Source organism: Bos taurus, chromosome 10 (assembly GCF_002263795.3).
Source record: "Bos taurus isolate L1 Dominette 01449 registration number 42190680 breed Hereford chromosome 10, ARS-UCD2.0, whole genome shotgun sequence".
In the NCBI taxonomy this organism is placed as follows: Eukaryota; Metazoa; Chordata; class Mammalia; order Artiodactyla; family Bovidae; genus Bos; species Bos taurus.
In genome coordinates this window covers 58,341,846-58,364,110 of record NC_037337.1, presented here as the reverse complement: position 1 = coordinate 58,364,110, position 22,265 = coordinate 58,341,846, and the positions used below count along the sequence as shown (strand labels likewise).

Below are 22,265 nucleotides of genomic sequence, written 5' to 3'. Positions count from 1 at the left end.
TCCCTGTTGCTTTCCAGTTCTGTGTTTGCATTGCCCACTTGAATTCTGTGTTACTTTAGGGCCCCTGTTAAAATAGAACATGCCTCAATAGTAAATTCTTTGTAGCGTTGTTGGCTTCCCACTGTCAGCTCCTTTAGCCTGTTTTGTGGACTCTTAACGTTACCCTATAGCCTGCTAGAGATACGGAGATTTTGGTTGGTTTTATTGCTCAGTCCTGATTGAGACTTTACAAAAACAAAAATGTTATTGTAGTTACTGGGTTTTTTTCCCCTTAGGAGTTGCTTTTCATGTGGAACTGATTCCTTTAAAGTAATAGTGGCATGGGCAGAATCCACCAGTGTTTTTTTTCCTTCTGAACTGCATATTTGGAAAGTGTAGTGTATCCCGTTTGATACTTTTTAAAAGGTTTATCTTACATAACATGTCTACCTTTTAAATCCATTTCTGAAAAAGTATACAGAGATTGTAGCAAACGACATTTTCCCATTGATTTTCATTTAAATTTGATGTCTTTTTCATAGGGAAAAAAATTTATTTCAGGAAAGATACTGTCTCTTCAGAATGTGAGAAATCTTATGTGCATTTAATTCTGTACAACCATAAAACTATAAAATGTTAGTTTTTACGGAGGAGTTATGGACATTTTATCTTCCCCCAGGTACATCATTTTGACTGCTCAAGAAACTGAGGCCCAGAGTGATCTAAAATCTTGGTACAGGGTGATTTCTGGACCAGTAGTATTAGCATCATTTGGGAATTAAATGCAGAATCCTGACCCCATCTCAAGACTTATTTAGAAGCTACAGTTTAACTAGATTCTCAAGTGATTCAAACGCATGTTCATTTCTGGCAACACTGCTAAGTGATGCATACATAAGTTGCTCCGCTGGTTAGTGACTGATTTGGAAAACTCAGGTCTTCTGAGTTGCTCTTTCCATTGACCCTCCTAAAAAACATCAAAAGGAAGATTGAGAATCTAATCACTGTCCAGTAGAACTTTCTGTGATCATAGAAGTATTAGTATTTTACTCTGTGTTGTCCAGTGAGATAATCACTAGCCACATGACAGTTGAGCATTTGACAGGTGGCTAGTATACCCAAGGAACTGAATTTTTAATTATATGTATTTCTAATTAATTTATTCTCCGCTGCATGAAGTTAGTGGCTACTGTATTGGACAGCACATATTTAGATGATCTTTGCCCACATTAAGTTTAAAATTATTTGAGCTGTAATTTAATAACTGATTAGGCTTAATTTGGGATTCCCTGATGGCTCAGATGGTCAAGAGTCTGCCTGCAATGTGGGAGACCCAGGTTCGATCCCTTGGTTGGGAAGATCACCTGGAGAAGGAAATGGCAACCCACTCCAGTATTCTTGCCTGGAAAATCCCATGGATGGAGGGGCCTTGCAGGCAACAGTCCATGAGGTCACAACAAAGTCGGACAGGACTGAGCAACTTCACTTCACTTAAACTTAATAATTTCCTCCTAATTTACAAATTGGAGTGATGGTAGGTTTCTAACTACCTACATCCCTAAAATGCCTAGGTATTAGTTTAGTAGTTATTATAAAGCAATGCCAATTTTCTGATATACTCCTGTGTTCAATAGTGTAGATAATCTAAGCTGCTGCTCCTGCTAAGTCACTTCAGTCGTGTCCGACTCTGTGCGACCCCATAGACAGCAGCCCACCAGGCTCCCCCGTCCCTGGGATTCTCCAGGCAAGAACACTGGAGTGGGTTGCCATTTCCTTCTCTAATGCATGAAAGTGAAAAGTGAAAGTGAAGTTGCTCAGTTGTGTCCGACTCTTAGCGACCCCATGGACTGCAGCCTTCCAGGCTCCTCAATCCATGGGATTTTCCAGGCAAGAGTACTGGAGTGGGGTGCCACTGCCTTCTCCGAATCTAAGCTGCAAGAATATCTATTTCCCCGTTTGTCTCAAACACTTGGATTTAAAAATATTAAAAATAAACTGTTAGGGACTTCCCTGGTGGTCCAGTGGCTGAGACTCCACACTCCCAATGCAGGGGCCTTAGTTCAATCCCTAGTCAGGGAACGAGATCCCACATGCCCCAACTAAGAGTATGCGTGTCACAACTGAAAATCCCAAAGGCTGTAACTAAGATCTGGTTTGGCCAAGTAGGTAAATATTTAAAATAAATAACCTGTTAAGTAAGTGTTCCTTAATTATCTTATGGATAGCATTGAGGGGACAGTTTTTGCCTCTGGCGTAATATCTCCAGGTTTTTTGGCAGTTGTCGATAGCTGCCAGATTGATCTGCCTTTTCTTGTGTTATTTCCAGGTGTAGAAACATTGAGTGGTTCTTAACCTTCCACCTTATGCAGTGGGAAGAGTCTAACCCTAGAGTAAGTCAGAGTGACCTGTGTCCAAATCTTGCATGATTTTGGTGAACTTGCTTTATCTTTTGGAGCAGTGCTCTTGTTTGTAAAATGAGACTTAAAAGGTGGTGTTTCTGAGTAACAGAAATAGTTTTTTACTTAGAAAGTGTGTGTGTGTACTCAGTCATGTCCGATTCTTTGTGAACCCATAGACGTAGGCCTCCATTCTCCTCTGTCCATGGAATTTTCTGGTCAAGAATACTGGAGTGAGTTGCCATTTCCTTCTCCAGGGGAGCTTCCTGACCCAGGGATCAGACCCACATCTCCCACTTCTCTTGTACTGTAGGTGATTCTTTACTGCTGAGCCACCAAAGAATCCCCACTTAGAAAATGCCTGGCACTTAATGGACACTCAGTAAATTTGAATTACCTTCCCTTTCCCTTGTTCTCAGCTTCTTACAGCCTGTATTTAGTTTTATGTTTAAGATTCTGATTTTAAATCTTGTTGGTTCCCACCAATTACATGACTTCTTGCCTTGCTTCATTCATGTATATCCCTAGTACATTCCTCCACTTGTGCTCTAAATTCCTTCTCTTGATCTTTTTTTTTTTTTAATATTTTTTTGATGTGAACCATTTTTAAAGTCTTTATTGAACTTGTTACAATATTGCTTCTGTTTCACCTTTTGGTTTTCTGGCCAAGAGGTATGTGGGATCATAGCTCCCTGACCAGGGATCGAAGCATCACCCCCTGCATTAGAAAGTGAAGTCTTAACCACTGGACCACCAGGGGAGTCCCGTTCTCTTAGCTTCTTAAGGACTCGTCTCTTGCCTGCCTCATGAATTTTGCCCCTTCTATTGGACTGTCTTTGAAAAAGTGAAAAGTAAAAGTACCAATCCAACTCTTTGCAACCCCATGGGCCCCCTGGAGCTCTCCAGGCTCCTCTGTTCTTGGAATTATCTAGGCAAGAATACTGCAGTGGATAGCCAATCCTTTCTCCGGGGATCTTCTTGACCTAGGGATCGAACCCGGTATCTTTATTGATATACAAATGTGCTATAGAGCTATACAGTAGCCACTAGCCACATTTGGCTATTTAAACAAAAATTATCAGTTCCTTAGTCATGCTAATTATATTTTACTTGCTTGGTATCCATGTGTAGCTATTGGCTTCTGTACTGGACAGTGTAGATATAGAGTGGAAATCTCTTACAAACCCTCTCCTGATTCCACATTTTTCTCTTCTAGCTATTGCCTCATTTCTCTAGTCTACTTTGAAGCATATTTTCAAGAACTATCTTTGTGTTCTCGTTCCACTTTGCTTTGTTCTTCAACTCTAGACTTGTGTCACCATCTCACCACTGAAAGTACTCTTAAGTCAAGGTTACCAGCGATACCATTTACCAAATCCATCTTAAAGGGTCTTATAGCAGCATTCAGTATTGTTAACAGTTTCCTGCCTATTCACCTGCTTCTCTTAGTTTATGGGACACATATTTTTGTTTTCCTCCTACTTCACACCTTGTCATACATTAACAGGCTTCTCTCTCCTCTCCTGCCTCTAAGTATTGGCATATCCCAGAGGTTGGTCTGGGCTTCCCTGGTAGCTCAGCTGGTAAAGAATCCACCTGCAGTGTAGGAAACCTAGGTTCGATTCCTGGGTTGGGAAGATCTCCCTGGAAGAGGGCATGGCAAACCACTCCAGTATTCTTGTCTGGAGAAACCCCATGGGCAGAGGGGCCTGATGGGCTTCAGTCTTTGGGGTTGCAAAGAGTTGGACACGACTGAGCGACTAAGCACACAGAGGTTGGTCCTGGACTTTCTTCCTCTTCTCTTAGTTCTGTCCATAGATAGTCTCATTCAATTTAGTTTTTAAAATATTATCTCAGTTCATTCAGTTCAGTCGCTCAGTCGTGTGTGACTCTTTGAGACCCCATGAATTGCAGCACGCCAGGCCTCCCTGTCCATCACTAACTCCTGGAGTCTACCCAAACCCATGTCAACTGAGTCGGTGATGCCATCCAACCATCTCATCCTCTGTCGTCCCCTTCTCCTCCTGCCCCCAATCCCTCCCAGCATCAGAGTCTTTTCCAATGAGTCAACTCTTCGCACGAGGTGGCCAAATTACTGGAGTTTCAGCTTTAGCATCATTCCTTCCAAAGAAATCCCAGGGCTGATCTTCTTTAGAATGGACTGGTTGGATCTCCTTGCAGTCCAAGGGATTCTCAGGAGTCTTCTCCAACACCACAGTTCAAAAGCATCAATTCTTCGGCGCTCAGCTTTCTTCACAGTCCAACTCTCACATCCATACATGACCACTGGAAAAACCATGGCCTTGACTAGACGGACCTTTGTTGGCAAAGTAATGTCTCTGCTTTTCAATATGCTGTCTAGGTTGGTCATAACTTTCCTTCCAAGGAGTAAGCGTCTTTTAATTTCATGGCTGCAGTCACCATCTGCAGTGATCTATTTCCCATGAAGTGATGGGACCAGATGTCATGATCTTCATTTTCTGAATGTTGAGCTTTAAGCCAACTTTTTCACTCTCCTCTTTCACTTTCATCAAGAAGCTTTTTAGTTCCTCTTCACTTTCTGCCATAAGGGTGGTGTCATCAGCATATCTGAGGTGATTGATATTTCCCGGCAATCTTGATTCCAGCTTGTGTTTCTTCCAGCCCAGCGTTTCTCATGATGTACTCTGCATATAAGTTAAATAATCAGGGTGACAATATACACCTTTGACGTAGTCCTTTTCTTATTTGGAACCAGTCTGTTCCATGTCCAGTTCGAACTGTTGCTTCCTGATCTGCATACAGGTTTCTCAAGAGGCAGGTCAGGTGGTCTGGTATTCCCATCTCTTTCAGAATTTTCCACAGTTGATTGTGATCCACACAGTCAAAGGCTTTGGCATAGTCAATAAAGCACTATCTACATGTGAATAATTATCAAATATATGTTTCTGGTTTAAATATCTCACCTGAATAGACTTAATGTGTCCAAAATAGAACTCCTTCTCTTATAGTGTTATCCCAGTCTCCCCCATCTCAGTAATTGGCACCTAGGAGTTATGCTTAAAACCTGTTTCCCTGTATCATCCTCCATATCCAATCCATCGCCAGGTTTTCTTGGTCTCCAGAATATTCGGGTTGTCCTGGTTTTCTTCCTCATTTCTACCAGCCTGGTCTCAGTCGCCGTTATCTCATGTGGCCTGCTGAAATAGCTTTTAACTGGTCTCTGCTTTCACTTGACCATCTTCTTCAGTGCCTTCTCCTCCCAGTAGCTAGAATTATCTTGGAAACATGGAAATGCAACCATGCCAGTTGTCTGCTTAAAATTCTTCAATAGCTTTCTTAGTTATAAAATTCAGAATCGTGCCTCTTTTTCGCATCACTCCCTGCTCCCTTTACTAAGGACACCGTCAGTACACTGGCTTCTTTTCTTTTCCTCCAAAATTCCAAGTTACATCCTGATCTAGATTGTATTTCTTTCCCCTCTGTTTGGGATCCTCTTGTTCCATCTCTTAGTAGTGCTGCTTCCGTTTACTATTCGGGTTACAGCATTTTAGATGGCCATTTCCAAGCCACTCCATCAGAGCACTTGGCCAAACCTGAAGTTATACTTACTTGTTGGTCTTTTCTCATTAGAGTGTAAACTGTTTGGAAGCAGAAGAACCTTAATTGTCTTATTCTCCACTGTGCCATAGAACACTGCTTGACACATGCCAAGTGCTCAGTAAATTTTTGTGCACCTATAAAATGTTTGGCTCCCTTAAATTTCTGAAGGGAAAAATATGTTAAAGATTGCATTGTAGTCATTGTAACATGATTCTGAACTGAGTTTTTTAGCTCTCTGTACATTATTGGTACAGTTGCAAAAACTTAAATGGGATCTGAGTATTAGGTGGTAATACTATGCCAGTGTCAATTTTCTGATTTTGATGATTGTATTCTGGTTATGCAGAAGAATGTCCTGTATATAAGAAACACTAGGGTTGGGAAGAAAGGTACAGTGTACTTGTCAATAAATTACATTACTATTAGAAAGAAGATCATGGGCTTTGGACTGAAACCTGAAGTTCAAATTCTGGCTCTCAGTGTGTGTGACCTTTAATGCATTATTTAAATTCTCTAAAAATCTCAGGACCCATTTTGCAGTGTTGTTAGGAGGATTTAGTGTAAGAGTAGTATGCTTCATATATAATACATTCTTAGGCTTTCTGTTGTTCTATATTAAAAAAAATCTATTCTCATGTTCAGTGCTGTGATTTCCTTTATAATACAAATTTTTTCATTAATTGCTTTTATAAAAGCTGATAATGTAAGATAAATATGTACCAGATAATGTTATTTATATCCTCAAGTTAAAACTTTTTGAACTGTATTCCATAATGTAGTTCTTAAATTCTTAAAAACTGTATACTTTTAAGTTATAAAGTAGAGCCTCTAAAAATTATTTCAATTAAAATATGTGGGAAAAATAATAAAATATGTGTCTTTGTCTTGAGTAACATGGTAAATTTTTATCTTCTTTGAAAGTGTCAGTGAATCTGTGGTATTTAAATGCTAATGTATTAGTTTGTATTATTATTGATGTAAAAATTACACAAAAACTGCCTAGGAAAATGAATCATTACTTACAATTGGTGATTTTAGTTTTCTCTTTTTCTTTCCCTTCACTCCCCTTGATGGGATATTATTAAGTAAACATAATGACCAAAAAGGAACTTTCCAGGTGGCTAAGTGGTAAAGAATACACCTGCCAATGCAGGAAATGCACGAGATGTGGATTTGATCCCTGGGTCAGGAAGGTCCCCTGCAGAAGGAAGTGGCAACCCAGTCCAGTATTCTTGCCTGGAAAATTCCATGGACAGAGGAGCCTGGCAGGCTACAGTCCGTGGGGTCGCAAAGGAGTCGAACACGACTCTTGACTAAAACAGCACATACAGCAACAGATGACCAAAAAGGGAGAAGGTGTTTAAGGATGACCCCTGAGCCTTTTTATTTTTTTCAGTCTATTTTTCACAGTTTATTTTCACAGTCTATTTTAAACAGTATAAACTACTTCACTAACACTGCAAACCTTAAGACCGCATGATTCAGGTCACCCTCTTGAAACACACTGTGCTCTTATGTTTTACTTCTACATATGCTGTAACCCCAATACATTACTACTTTTGCTTTAAACAATCAATAGTCTCTTAAAGACATTTAAACGTGTGGATTGGGTTGTTTTTTTTTTAAGGCTTTTTGCTTTTTCCAATTATTTATGCTTTCTGTAGATCTTCCATTTGGTTCATCTTCATGATAACAAACTTCTTTTAGCATTTCTTGTAATGGGAATCTGTTGGACAAATTCTTTTCATTTTTTTCTCTTTGAAAATGTTTTTGTTTTGTCCTTTTTGAAGTATGTTTCCCTCGATGTAGACTTCTGGGCTGGTTGTTTCTTTCGACACTTGAGAGATGATGTTCTGTTGTCTCTAGCTTTTGTGTTTGTCTGCCTTTGTTCCTATTGTTTTTCCCTAGTATATACTTTTTTCTCTTTCATAGTTGCTTTTAAGAGTTGCTTTTGACCTTCCCGCTCTCTAACTTTCAACAGTTTATCATGTGCCTAGATTTTTCTTTGTATTTATCCTGCTTGCAGTTCATTGACCTTCCAGGTCTGTGAGTTGATGTCTTTATCAGTTTGGGGAAGTTTTTGCCCATTGTCTCATCACATACTTCTGCCCTGTCAGCTTTGTAAATCATGTCAGCTTTCTGAACTACTTTTCAGCCTTGCTGCTGGCTCTTTGGATTGCTTGGACATTTTCTTTGATTTCCAGTACCACCTCCGGTTTTCTTTACATCAGGTTTTTGCCCATTTTCTTAGGAAGAGTATTTGCCTTATACTTGCGTGCCTTTGAGGGATTTATCTTATACTTCGTGTCTTGACCTCCACCTTGAGAGGGGCATCTGTCTTGGACAAAATGGATACCCATATGCTTCATGAGGTTTTCTCTCAGCTTTTCTGACTTGGCTTCAGACTTGTACTCTCAGTGAAGACCCGTGGGGAAGGATTGGCAGGTAGGGCTTGTAACTGGGCTTCCTCTGAATTCTAATCTGTTACCTGAATCCGCGTGCGGCAAATATCATTGTTTATAAATTTGACTGGTTTCTTCTTCGTCCTGTTAGTGGAAAATATCTTGTTCTCTTGCAACTTTATGAGAAATGAGAATAACCATGGTCTCTTGTGTTAGGAAGGGCTTGATATTTTCTAGAGTTTAGAGTTCTTTGCATCCTTAGCTTTCAGGTATATTTCTTAATTACAGTTCTGTAGCTAAGAGTCAGACACGACTGAGTGACTTCACTTTCACTTTTCACTTTTGTGTGTTGGAGAAGGAAATGGCAACCCACTCCAGTGTTCTTGCCTGGAGAATCCCAGGGACGGGGGAGCCTGGTCTTTGGGGTCGCACAGAGTCGGACATGACTGAAGCGACTTAGCAGCAGCAGCAGCAGCTTACTCAGTTTATCATGGTTTATCGGGAGAGAGTAATGGTGTCTTGCAACTTTCTGCATTTTAATCAGAAGTGGAAATCCTGAGTCTTTCACTAAACTTAAAATATTTTGGAGCTGGAAGAAATCATGGAGTTTAGCTACATCATTTTCCTGATGAGGAACTGAGACATAGTAATATGAGAGGCTTTGATTACAAAGCTAGTTTCGCCACAGATCCTAGACTAAACTTCAGATCACTTTATTTCGTGCTTCTTTGTTTTTAATATGGGGTTGGTGACATCAGATGAGAAGTTTTCAGCAGTATCAAACTGCTGAAAGAGACTTACGCTATTTTTTTTTTTAATTTGGCCGCATCAGGTCTTAGTTGCATCACATAGGGTCTTCGTTGTGGCTCACAGTCTCTAGAACTCAGGCTCAATTGTTACGATGCCTGGGCTTCATTGCTCCATAGCATGTGGAATCTTCTGGGACCAGGGATTAAACCTGTGTCCCCTGCATTGGAAGGTGGATGCTTAACCACTCGACCATCAGGCAAGTTCCTACTTACACTATTTTCTATCTTACAAGCTTTCTTGTTTAGGTTTGGAGAAAATGAGAAACAAAGGAGAAAAGATATTCCAGAAAAGCTATATGCCATTCTGAATAATTTTTTTTAAAAATTGGGCACACTTTTAAGTAAGCATGTGATTGTCTCCATTTGGTGGGGGTCCAGACATGTTTTATGTGGCCTTGAGCAGTGGAACCTTCTTCAGACCCTCACCAGGGTTAGCTCAGAAATGACAGCTGTTGTATTTTTGATGCCAGTCTGGAAAGCTGTGGTGCTTTCAGATTCTCCTAACATGGGATAAAGAACAGTACAATCAGAGAGTACTGGCATGATCTTCCATATCTTCACAATACCCACTTGCCAGGCTAGCAGGACTTTTTACAGAGTCCTGCTCATCTGGTTATATAGGGCACTGCTTCAGTGGTGCAGTCCCTCTCCACTACCTCAGCAAAACAAACTAGGAGCTATAACAGAGCTAACGTTTTTCTGTTTCTCCAGTCCAACTGGGTTGAAATCAATTGCTTTCTTCGTGTGTTGGCAGACCTATATGTTCACCATAGGGTGAGGCTCCTGAGCTAATGCCTGGAAAGGAAAGCACCGTATCTGGAGTCATCACCGATGTTCCCACATGGTAGGTCAGAATGTGATCAAATTCTGAAAAATCTGAGGGTAGAGCTTGTGTTCTCCAAAGCTTTCTATGTTATTTACATTAATTCATTCAGTAGTGTTTAAGGTGCCTACCATCAGGAACTATGCTCAGAAAATGTCAGTAAAGGTACTTAGTCCCAAACCTTTAAAAATAGAACTGCAGCAAGGGGGAAGGGAGTGGTGCCCTAGAAAATGAAGATTAGAGGATTTGAAGATTAGAGGGTAGATTAAATGAGATTGGGGATGGATGGCAAAAGACAAAGGAAGGAAAATGCTATGGAAAAGAGAAAGCAAGCCTAGTGGACAGAGAGAAGTCTACTACAATGGAATCTACTGCAGTGGAATACAATGCTCTAGGAGTACGTGCTCCATGAGGCTTTTTTTTTTTAAACTATTTTGATCCCTTCTATACTTTAATGCCTAAGACAGTGCCTGGCATTTGATAAGCACTCAAGGTTTTGTTGAATAAAAATGTAGTGGATGGATGGAAGAATTGAAACAAACAGTGAAAGCTCTTAAAAACTGCTTCTGGGCCATTTTGGGATGGCATTTCCCTACTGCATTGAAGTTGGTGCCACCATGTGACCTGCTTTGGTCAGTAAAATATGAGTAGAAGTGAAGTGTATGATTTGTTGGATGAAGGTTTACGAATCAGTGGGGCGGCCCAGGTGGATCAGTGGTAAAGATCCTGCCTCCCAGTACAGGAGATGCGGGTTCCATCCCTGGGTCAGGAAGATCCCCTGGAGGACATGGCAGCCCACTTCAGTATTCTTGCCAGGATAATCCTTAAGACAGAAGAGCCTGGCGGGCTACAGTCCATGGAGTTGTGAGCAGTTGGACGTGACTGAGCACGCACGACGTTACATATCAGTGAGAGATTGTCATTTCTTTCCCTCTGGTACATTGAGTGGCTGTGATAGAGGTGGTATAGCTCCTTCAGGAGTTTGAATAACAGCTGTTTCACTTGTTGCATGAGCCAGGTTTAAAAGGTCTTTTTACTCACTGAGGTTTGGGGGTTATTTGTTACTGTAACACTGTATAAGCTGTCTCTCGACTACTATAGAAATTTGTATTCATTTTTGTTTGGTTGGAATCGTTAGATTTCCAAAGGTACTTGAAGAAGGCGGCTGCCCAAGTGTCTTCTGCTTATATATTTGCCCCAGTGTTTCCTTGCCATTGGTTAGGAGAAGAGTCTTGGAAATGACGGCTCTGACAGGAGGAAGATAGGAAGGGGTTGAAGGGTTATTAAAATTATTTTAAATTTTCCAGCCATAAATTTGTAGATGGGATTGTGTTTAATGTTTTCTGTTAAATGTTTAATGTTAATTTTATAGCAATTTCAATCACAGTTCCACCATTCTGGGCGTCCTAGTATATTAAGTGGGAGCAAAACCTAGTCAGGTTAGAAAACTTGTACTGTGCTTTCATAGGTCATAGACTTTTAGAATTGGAAGGGTATGCCTAGCCGCTGTTAACGGAGAAGGCAATGGCACCCCACTCCAGTACTCTTGCCTGGAAAATCCCATGGATGGAGGAGCTTGGTGGGCTGCAGCCCATGGGTTCACTAAGAGTCGGACACGACTGAGCGACTTCACTTTCACTTTAGAGATCGTGTGACTAGTTTATCTAATCTGTAAAGTTCTGATATTCCAATGTGAGTACCTAGAGTAAATAGCAACTAGATATGAGCATCAAAATAAACATGACGTTTATCTTATAATGGCCTTTTAAATGGTTGAAGTCCCTAATGTTAAAATGCATTTAGGCAAAGGTTCAGACAATTTAAGAACAGAGGTTAGGACTAGAAGTTTTTAAAAAACTGGTTACTTTGTTAGAAGCTATGTAAGCATCCATCTTTGAAAGTCTGTCTCTGTAGCTAATGGTAGTTACTGATAGCAGGCAAAAGCCCCTTAGGCTTTGATGCTTAAGTGTCAAGGTCCTCCCTCTCACACCGAGTTCCTGAGATGATTCACTGACACTGGTTTGCACTTCCGACCTCCTTGAGGCCCAAATCCTGAGAGGGGTCCCTGATAACTGTGGGCTACCCTGCATTAGGAGTAAGAGCTTTGTCAGGAATGCGTATAAGCAAGCAGTTAAGCTGTAGTCTTTGGCTTTCTCTGCCCTAGAAGCTTAGTAGCTGTGATGAGAGCTTGAGAACATGATCTTAGGGAAAGGTGAATTTGCTATAACAACACCTCTCTGTGCCAGGGTTAGGAAATCGTCCTAGGTGAATGTAAGTAGAGCTCAACCTTTCCCTTCTCTCCAAAAGTAACTGAGCTTTGGCTGAGATGTGAGGCTGGCTGAATGCCAGTTAACTCAGGTTACTCGGTTGACCCTGGAGAAGAGCTAAATAGGCAAGAGCTGGTGAGGGGTGGGGGTAAGTGAGTGAGTGAGTGTGATCAGGCCAGATGACCCAAGTCAGCATTTAACCTGAGAAGCAGCAGAATAGAAGATGGAAGGGAATATCAGGCAAGTAACCTTTATATTTAAGGCCCTCACCTCAAACTTGTACTTGCTGACACTTACCAAGTTGTTCATGGGTAAGAAGGGAAAGAAAATCGAATTTCTGTAGAATGTGGAAATGAGGCTGCTGCTGCTGCTGCTAAGTCACTTCAGTTGTGTTCGACTCTGTGCAACCCCATAGACGGCAGCCCACCAGGCTCCCCCGTCCCTGGGATTCTCCAGGCAAGAACACTGGAGTGGGTTGCCATTTCCTTCTCCAATGCATGAAAGCAAAGTGAAGTTATTCTACTGTCTTTTTTATTTCTTTCTTTTGTGTTTTATGACTTCATACACTTAGGCCTGACTTAGAGTACCTGCATTTCTCTTGGTGATGGAGTGAGCTGACAGAAAGCAGGAGGCAATTTAGGGAAGAAAAAGCTCGAGGCAACATTTGTGGCTAATGTAGTTTCAGGGAACTATCTTGTAAATGTTGGAAGCTGGTACTCAGCCTGGCTACACAGAGAGCTTTTACTTCCATGTTATGGTGAATCACTAAAAGAAGACCACAGAGCCAGCTTCATTCTTATAAATCATTCTCTGCCCTTCATTTTTATTTACCAAATTGTTAAAAACAAAGCAACATCAACTTAGCTAATTAAAACTTAACCAGTGATCTCTCTCCAAGCAACACAGTATCAGCACTCAGATTAGTAGGAATGGGAAACATTTGGAGACATAGAAATTAAAAAGGTGGTGGGAAGGGTCATTTTAAAGTTACTGTCCTGGCTTGGTTTTCCCTTTCTTCCCTTAAAGTGTGTAGAAAGTGCAAAAGGAAGGAGAACTGCACATCTTGAGTCTGAGCCTTGAACTTTGCTTTTATGAAGTTAAACATGATAGATGGTGGAGAAAATGGTATAAATGAGACATTTCTAGAGGTTGTTGAGGTGGATGGAGGATGCACTGACCAGTAATCTGCTGATCCAGTTTACTTGCAGTTGCATGCCCGATGACTGCTTGGTGGATGTGAAAGATGGAGGTGATTGGACAAGATCAGGATTTGAAATGTAGCTGCTGTAAGGGTCATAGTGATAAGGAAGAAGCTGTTTTCATAGTCACTAAGGAGGAGCATGGGAGGCCTTTGGCTTTTTATGGCTTCCAGAGGCGCATATCCTGACTGCTCTAATTAGGTCAGATCACCCAGTGTCTAGGCTCTCACAGCATCCTGTACTGCTTTTTCCCTTCTGCATTCCCTTTTTTCCTATTGTTGTTTGTTTCCAGCTGTACTATAAACTTCATGAGGGCAGGGGTCAAGCCTATTTTTACTTACCGTTTTATCTGCAGTGCTTAGGATGCTGACAAGTACATAACACAATTTGCAAATACTTGCTGAATGGAGGGCACTGAATTGGAAGCATTTACTAGATCCACTTTATCATACAGAGGTATGGCATTACCTCCAACTTACTGATTAAGGTGGGCTTACTTTTCAAGCTCCTGGATGAAAAGGTGCTAAAAAGCTTTTGGTCTAACAGATATTGAAGGACTTTGAAAACTACTACTCACAGAGCAGTGAGGCGACTATACAGGCAAGGCACTCCCCAACCTTTCCTCCGCCACTCCTCCATCCCAGTTTTTTTTATTGGTACAGTCCTCACTGTCTGGTGGAATTACAGTTTAGTTGATAAATATTACATTCTTTCTTGAGATTGTGGTCTCATATTTCTGTAAAGTTTGCTCAAGGCTTTCAGTATAGGCATCATCTGAGTCTGTAATGAGAACTCTGTAGCTCTCAGCCTAGGCACAAGCTCTTACCTTCCCTGAAATGAATTTTTACCCATTCTTTACCCCTGTAAATGATGACCAGTGTCTTTGAGATTTCCGAAAGGGCATTCTCATCCTTACATTTGTTTCTGGTCTGTAATGCTTCTTGATCTCACTGAGATTGAAAGGGGCCCCATATGGATGGAGGTCTTGAGTCTGCAATTCATCCTCTGAATGGAGTTTCTACTGTGATACTTTTCTCATGAATGACAGTGGTGGTGTTTTAGCGAAGCGTTATTTCTGCTTGTCTCTGATTGCTGTGTTAGTGAACTAGAAGCTTATGAGAGTACTTAGAGGTTTTAGTATTATGTCAAGTCTGTTAAACAGACATAAAAATGTACATTTATCAAAAACTTAAAACTTGACTGATCTTTAAGGAATTGTCTACATCAGGGCAAGAGGGGTCATTTATCTACTTAGTTTCTGAGTTATTCGTATTATCAGTTTCTCACACAGTTATTTTTCGTATTTATGGATCTCTCAGAATGGAAGATTTGCTCAGATTGAAGCATATGCTGTTACCTTATTTTTCAGGATCATATATTTCCACATGTGAAGTATATAGAAATATGAATGAAGCAGACAGGGAAATAAGGTAGATTCCTCTGTTGTATAGAAGCTTCACCACTGTGAAATAGCTGATGTGTTTGGTCCTAGCAGTTCTTAAGCCACACCTGAAGGTGATTGCAAGTTGTCATGTCTTCAGGTTCAGAATGGACAGCTTTATTTCATTCACTGATAAAAGTTTCTCCTGCCTTTAAATAATTATAATTAGCTCTTTGAACCAAGGATTATTGCAGCTGTCCTATTTCCAGTCCTTTCAGACTCATTGAGAAAATAGCATTGTATATGCACCTATACTAGCTTTAAGGTCAAAAGTCAGCAACAGGAAGCCTTTTCGTTTAAGGGTCTAGGCTGTATTACATGCTTATAGGCGTGTATTAATATGTTTAAATGAGCTACTGCATTGGTCTCCTAGTTGCTTCTGGAACATGAAACAAATGCTCATCTTAGTGTATTTATTTATGCCTAATAGCTTTTTGATGTTTTTACTTTTTTCCAATATTTTATGATAAATTTATTTTATTTTGATTTTTTAAAACTTTTTATTTTAAATTGGAGCCCCCTCTGTCTATAACAATTACTTCCACATAACATCCTTAAGGCCCACCCACCTCCTTACTTCCTCCCTTAGAGCTTTGCTCCAGTAACACCTTATCAGAGAGGCATTTCCTCACTACCCTCTTTGTCTCTTTTTTCTATTTTATTTTTCCATACCACTTATTGCCATCTAATATGTGTTTTGCTTTTTGTCTGCCTATGTTTCCGCCTGTAATATGAACTCTTCATTTACATTCTACCTAACTCTATAACATTCTAATAATTTGTCATACTTCAGTTGTTTTTTAAAAAATAACACATTAAAGATTGGTTGAAGCATGCTGTGTAATCCCCCCGCCCCATTCTTGTTTCTTCCTTCATTCCTAAGGTGATTATTATCTTTAATTTGTTATTTATCAATCTTATGTTTTTATACTTTTGCTACATCTGAATGTACGTTAAAATAGCTTGATTTTGCATGTTTATCCACCTGCTATAACTAGTTGCAGCATGCATGTTTCTGTATGCAGTTTGCTTTTTAAATTTAGTATATATTTGATGATTTCTGCCATCTTCATTTTTACTATTATATAGTAGTTCACTGTATGACTATAACTCATTTATTCTTATTGTTGAAAGTTTAGGCTGTTTTTGTTATTTTGCTATTCCAAAAAAAAAAAAAAATGAACATCTGTATATCCATTTGTAAGCACTTATCTAGGGAATTTTCCTTGAAGAAAAATTGCCAAGTCATAGGTATGATATTTATTTATTTACTTATGTATCTACTTAATGCCAAATTGTTTTTTGATGTTCTTACTCTTTCCCAATATTTTATGATAACTTTATTTTGTTTTAATTTTTTATTAACTTTTTATTTTAAATTGGACTATAACTGATTAATAATGATGTGATAGTTTAAGGTAGACAGCAAAGGGACTCAGCCATACATGTACATGTATCCATTCTCGCCTAAACTCTCCCCTCCTATCCTGGCTGCCACATAATGTTGAGCAGAGTTCTCTGTGCTGTACAGTAGGTTCTTGTTGGTTATCCATTTTAATTATAACATTTTGTATACATATCAATCCCAAACTCCCTAACTGTCCCTTGTAAACTCGCACCATTTTTGTAGGAAAGTTCCTGTTTTTCTACATTCCTCTCCAGACTTGATATTTGCAGTTGAGACACTTCATTCAAACTATTTTTCCAATCTGAAATATCATCTTCATGAAGTAATTTGATATTTTTGATCATCAGTGAAGTTAAACATTTCATAGGCTTTATTCATAGGTTAATTCACTGTTTAAGTTCACCCCTTTGTAAGTGAACTTACGAAGTTCACCTTGTAAGTTTAAGAGCATATTTGGCAAATTTCTTATTTGTACTGCTACATTTTTGTTCATTAGGTATTGTCAGGCATTAACTCTGTCAGGCAGAGTTAATAAATAAACATGCCCTTTAATGAACTAACACTTTAAGATATTATGTATGTATTTTTAGAAAAATGTGGCAAATGCTTTACTGAAAAATTCTAAAGAATTCTGTAAAAATATTATGAACTTTTCCTTTGCTCATTGGCATTTAAGAAATTATACGGCCTAATGACCTAGATAATACAAAGAATCTAGTATGGTGAGGTCTGGAGCCTGAGTCAACACATGTGAATTGCTTACAACATAGGTAGCTATTTTTGATTGAGGGTAAGCTTTCCATTTAGTGACGTATGTAAGTTTAATACACCACCAGTGGTAGCTTATAGCTAAATGCCCAGTTTGTGTCATTTTATAAAGTTGATTAAAAGAGCATTTCCTGCAGTGGTGACTCTTTTCCTTCTTTTTTCTCATCCTCCAGGTTGTATCAGAGTAAGATGGACGGTAGCTTTGATTGTGATTGTGGTGAGCTGGAGCCACCTGATCACTAACAAAAGACATCTTCTGTTAACCAACAGCCGCCAGGGCTTCCTGTTGAAATATACAGCAACAGAGGAAGAAAAGAAGCAAAACGGAAATAGCGCTTACCAGCACCTTAGAATGATGCTGCTCAGGACCAGTCCAACACTGAATGTATCTGCACTGTGAGGAGAATGTTCATAGAAGCCTGTTGTGTGCATATTTATTCACATTTTTGTTAAATGTTAAATCCTTCAGCACAGTAAATCTGAGTGCATAGTATGTCATTTCATTCCGTTTGAGTTTCTTGAGTGTTTTCTTTAAATGTCTGCAGAGTTGCTGTCCCTTTCTTGAACTATGAGTACTGCAATCTTTTTAATTCTCAGTATGAGTAGAGCTTTTTGAGCTTTAAATCTAAGGGGAACTCAACAGGCCTGGTTGGCATATGCAATGAGCATCAAGAAACCATCTTGCTGTGGACGCAGAATTATTTTTTTCTCCCTTTTTAAAAGATCTTTCCTTTCGATGCCAGTTTTCTTCCTTGTTCACACAAGTTCAACAATTTGAAAGGAAAAGCCAATAGTAAGGGTTTAAAAATGGCAGAGAAATTTGAAAGTCTCATGAACATTCATGGTTTTGATCTGGGCTCTAGGTATATGGACTTAAAACCATTGGGTTGTGGAGGCAATGGCTTGGTTTTTTCTGCTGTAGACAATGACTGTGACAAAAGAGTAGCCATCAAGAAAATTGTCCTTACTGATCCCCAGAGTGTCAAACATGCTCTACGCGAAATCAAAATTATTAGAAGACTTGACCACGATAACATTGTGAAGGTGTTTGAAATTCTTGGTCCTAGTGGAAGCCAGTTAACGGATGACGTGGGCTCTCTTACCGAACTGAGCAGTGTTTACATTGTTCAGGAATACATGGAGACAGACTTGGCTAATGTGCTGGAGCAGGGCCCTTTACTGGAAGAGCACGCCAGGCTTTTCATGTATCAGCTGCTGCGTGGGCTCAAATACATTCACTCAGCAAACGTGCTGCACAGAGATCTCAAACCAGCTAATCTTTTCATTAATACTGAAGACTTGGTGCTGAAGATAGGTGACTTTGGTCTTGCACGGATCATGGATCCCCATTATTCCCATAAGGTATGTGGAAAGTCAGTTGAGGCAGACCTCTAAATTGATACACATCATCAGAAACAGGTGCTTGTAATTTCCTTTGTGTGTTGTGGCAGAATTTGTAGTTAATTGTATTAAACTTTGCATACTACCTTTTTTCCATTCACAGTCTCCCTGTGTTTGAAGTGAAGGTGGAACGGGATCCTAGTTAAATACAAATTCTGGTTATTTGTAATAACTGAAACTCTCTCTTACTTAAAAGTAGGATATATCATGTGTTTAGGGCAGAAGGTTGCTGTTTCAATTTTTACTTTTTTTTGTTTGTTTGGATATACTCTTCTGTTATGCTTTGTTTAGCAAACTTAGTTTGAAATCTAAATTTGCACAAACATAAAGTAGGCAATAAGAATAGGCAGAAGAATTCATAGTAACTTTGCCTTAAATAAAATTTGCTTTTGTATAGGAAATTAATGATATTTTTTGAGCTGAACTCTTTAGTTTTAGTTTTTTAGTTTTCAAATGAAATCATATATGGGACTGTGATGTTTAAAATGTAAAAATGGAGCTGTTTTGGTATAAACCATCCCTGGGAAGCCTGCTTGCTTGGCTTCCCATAGCACACATCTAAGACACATCTTGGTATTTGCATGTATCATCTCACATTGAGTATAACTTAACTTTAAAAAAACTTCAGGATCAAAATTGAGTACCAAAATGAAATGGATGACCACATCTTTATGGATAACAGTGAAGTATTGTGGATAGAACACTGAACTAGGAGTTACACTATCTAAAATTGAGTTCCATTTCTACATCCAGCTAAACTATATGACCTGCAGACCCCCTAACCTGAGTGTTAATATCTACCTTCATATTTTCTCAGCATTATTTTTAGAGTGAAACAAGGCAACATATATTTAACTGTTTTTGTCAAATACTTCATAAATAAAAAGTAGTGAAATTGATTAGGAATGGCGTGTGCAGTATAGCCACATCCCCTGGGTTGTCAGTAAGGAGGTTGGTATTGCTTTATGAATAGCTCACCTTTGGTACTCTTTCCTGACTTTTCTCTCATTGATTTAAAGCATACCTACTTCATTGTTGACTTGAAGTGATAAATAGCTTCTCTTCTCAAACCTGTTGTGAATATGTGCCCTAGAGTTAACACTAAATTCTTATAGTATTCTTTGGTCGGAATACTTCATGAGAATATCATGTTATAGATGATATGTTACAGGGGGAGTTTAATCTCCATACAGCCTCAGAAGTGCAAGAGCCTTGAAAAAAGGCATAGAAACCACCATTACTGTTTAAGGATTTTACAGTTACAGTTTGTTTTTAGATTAAGGGCGCTTTAATGAATCATGTTTTATGTACTGTTATTCAGCTAAAGTAAAAAGTATATTTTTGTTTCTTTTTCAGGGTCATCTTTCTGAAGGATTGGTTACTAAATGGTACAGATCTCCACGTCTTTTACTTTCTCCTAATAATTATACTAAAGCCATTGACATGTGGGCTGCAGGCTGCATCTTTGCTGAAATGCTGACTGGTAAAACCCTCTTTGCAGGTTAGAAATTTTAAAATAAATGGAAAAATTATCCCAAGGAGAAATAATTTCATACATTTCTATGAATCAAGATTTATGTAAGATTTAAACCAATTTATTATAGTCTAAACTATTAAAATGAAAAGATAAAATGGTATTTTAAAGATTGAGAACACTTACATATTTACTGGATTGTTCAGTAAAGTTAGTCTGAATTCTAGTGTTTCTTTAAGAAACATCTTAAAAAAATTAAGAAATATCTTTATTTCTTAAATATAATTTCCTATTTTATAGATCAATATTTGTCGGTTGTTTTTATTAAATGATACCTGTGTTACCTGATTCTGTCAGTGTTTGTCACTTCCTGGTGAAATTTTTTTTAGCTATTGTAAATTCAGTAATTCTTTCTTTGTCTCCTATCAACCCTGTTGCTTGAACTGCCATATCCTGTTGGCCTGACTGATGTGATATTTCAGAAACAACCAGTTTTATAATGAGTTTGGTGCTATGAGGGAGTCTAAAAAAGTGCATGAGAAAGTTTTGAGTTCAGGTGGATTAAAATAAAAACCTCTAAATAAACAATTTTTTATCTTAAACCTTTGTACACTTTAAACACTTAATTAAACAGAAATGTTTATGAAATGATTTGAAAGACTCAGTTGTAGGTCCCTTCTAAAAACCTTTTCAGTAGGTTTGTGAACCATTCAGTAAAAGCAGCATGAGGGAAATCTATTGGTTAGGATAGGCCTCATATTAATAGCACCAAAAGGCAAGGCCTAAGCATTCATTGGAAATCTGTGTATTTTTAACTTACAGTAAGTGTTCTAACCTTATTTTTTGGTCTTACTCAGTATCTCCACTTAGATGTTTAATGGCATCTCAAATTTAACTTATCCAAAACTGACCTCCTGATATCTCTCCCTCCTACTTCCTCTTTCTGCTGTCTTCCTCATCTTAGTAAACCAGACCCACTTCTTAGTTGCTCAGGCCAGAATCTTGGCGTCATCTTTCACTTTTCTCCTTACAGGTCTTATGGGCTGTTTCTTTAAAGTATATCTTGAATCTTACTGCTAGTATCTCTTTCACTACTCTCATCCTCCCAGTCCAGGAAGCCATTCTGCCTCTCCTAGTCTAACGCATGATCTCCTAACTGGCTTTCCTGCTTTAACTCTTCTTGTCTGTGGTCTAGTTACCACATAACCACATAGTAATGCTCTGAAAACACAGCTCATGGCATTTCTCTGTTCAAAACTCTGTAATGGTTTTTTATCTAATTCAGAATGATGTAAACTCTCAGTGTTCTGGTACCACTGGGCTCATCTCCTGTCACTTTCCTGAGTCACTGTACTTCAGCTACACTTGCCTAATTGTTGTTTCTTGTACACACCAAGCCCACTGTCTCCTCTAGGCCTTTGGGCCCTTTCTCATCTTACTGGAACTCCCTTCCTCTTTATGAATGTATGGTGTATTACCTAACTTCCTTGTCAGCTTCTCAGTGAGGCCTTCCTTGGTCATAAGGATGATACAGTCATAACAACCAAGGGGTTGTTAATATAAATTAACCCTACTCCTAACAGTGCTCTCTGTCCCCCTTCAGTTCAGTTCAGTTGCTCAGTCATGTCTGTCTTTTTGTGACCCCATGACTTGCAGCATGCCAAGCCTCCCTGTCCATCACCAACTCCCGGAGTTCACTCAGACTCAGGTCCATTGAGTCGGTGATGCCATCCAGCCATCTCATCTGTCGTCCCCTTCTCCTCCTGCCCCCAGTCCCTCCCAGCATCAAAGTCTTTCCCAATGAGTCAACTCTTCGCATGAGGTGGCCAAAGTATTGGAGTTTCAGCTTTAGCATCATTCCTTCCAAAGAAATCCCAGGACTGATCTCTTTCAGAATGGACTGGTTGGATCTCCTTGCAGTCCAAGGGACTCTCAAGAGTCTTCTCCAACACCACAGTTCAAAAGCATCAATTCTTTGGCGCTCAGCTTTCTTCACAGTCCAACATCCATACATGACCACTGGAAAAACCATAGCCTTGACTAGACAGACTTTTGTTGGCAAAGTAATGTCTCTGCTTTTGAATATGCTATCTAGGTTGGTCATAACTTTACTTCCAAGGAGTAAGCGTCTTTTAATTTCATGGTTGCAATTACCATCTGCAGTGATTTTGGAGCCCCCCAAAATAAAGTCTGACACTGTTTCCACTGTTTCCCCATCTATTTCCCATGAAGTGATGGGACCAGATGCCATGATCTTCATTTTCTGAATGTTGAACTTTAAGCCAACTTTTTCACTCTCCTCTTTCACTTTCATCA

General features: G+C 39.3%; 1 protein-coding gene across 5 annotated transcripts in view; it reads left to right on the top strand.

Moving 5' to 3' along the window:
* MAPK6 (mitogen-activated protein kinase 6) overlaps positions 1–22,265 on the top strand; it is a 34,063-nt gene that overhangs the window by 3,368 nt on the left and 8,430 nt on the right. For 2 of the 5 annotated variants that reach the window (XM_024998031.2, XM_015473201.3), the window contains exons 2-4: positions 9,923–10,012; positions 17,248–18,436; positions 19,832–19,976. In XM_024998031.2, the coding sequence (XP_024853799.1) occupies positions 17,882–18,436; positions 19,832–19,976 (700 nt within the window). In that variant the 5' untranslated portion in view covers positions 9,923–10,012; positions 17,248–17,881. Of the gene's footprint in view, positions 1–9,922; positions 10,013–17,247; positions 18,437–19,831; positions 19,982–22,265 lie in introns of those variants that run through there. The other 3 variants (XM_002690965.7, XM_005211881.5, XM_059890855.1) reach the window with 2 other exon arrangements.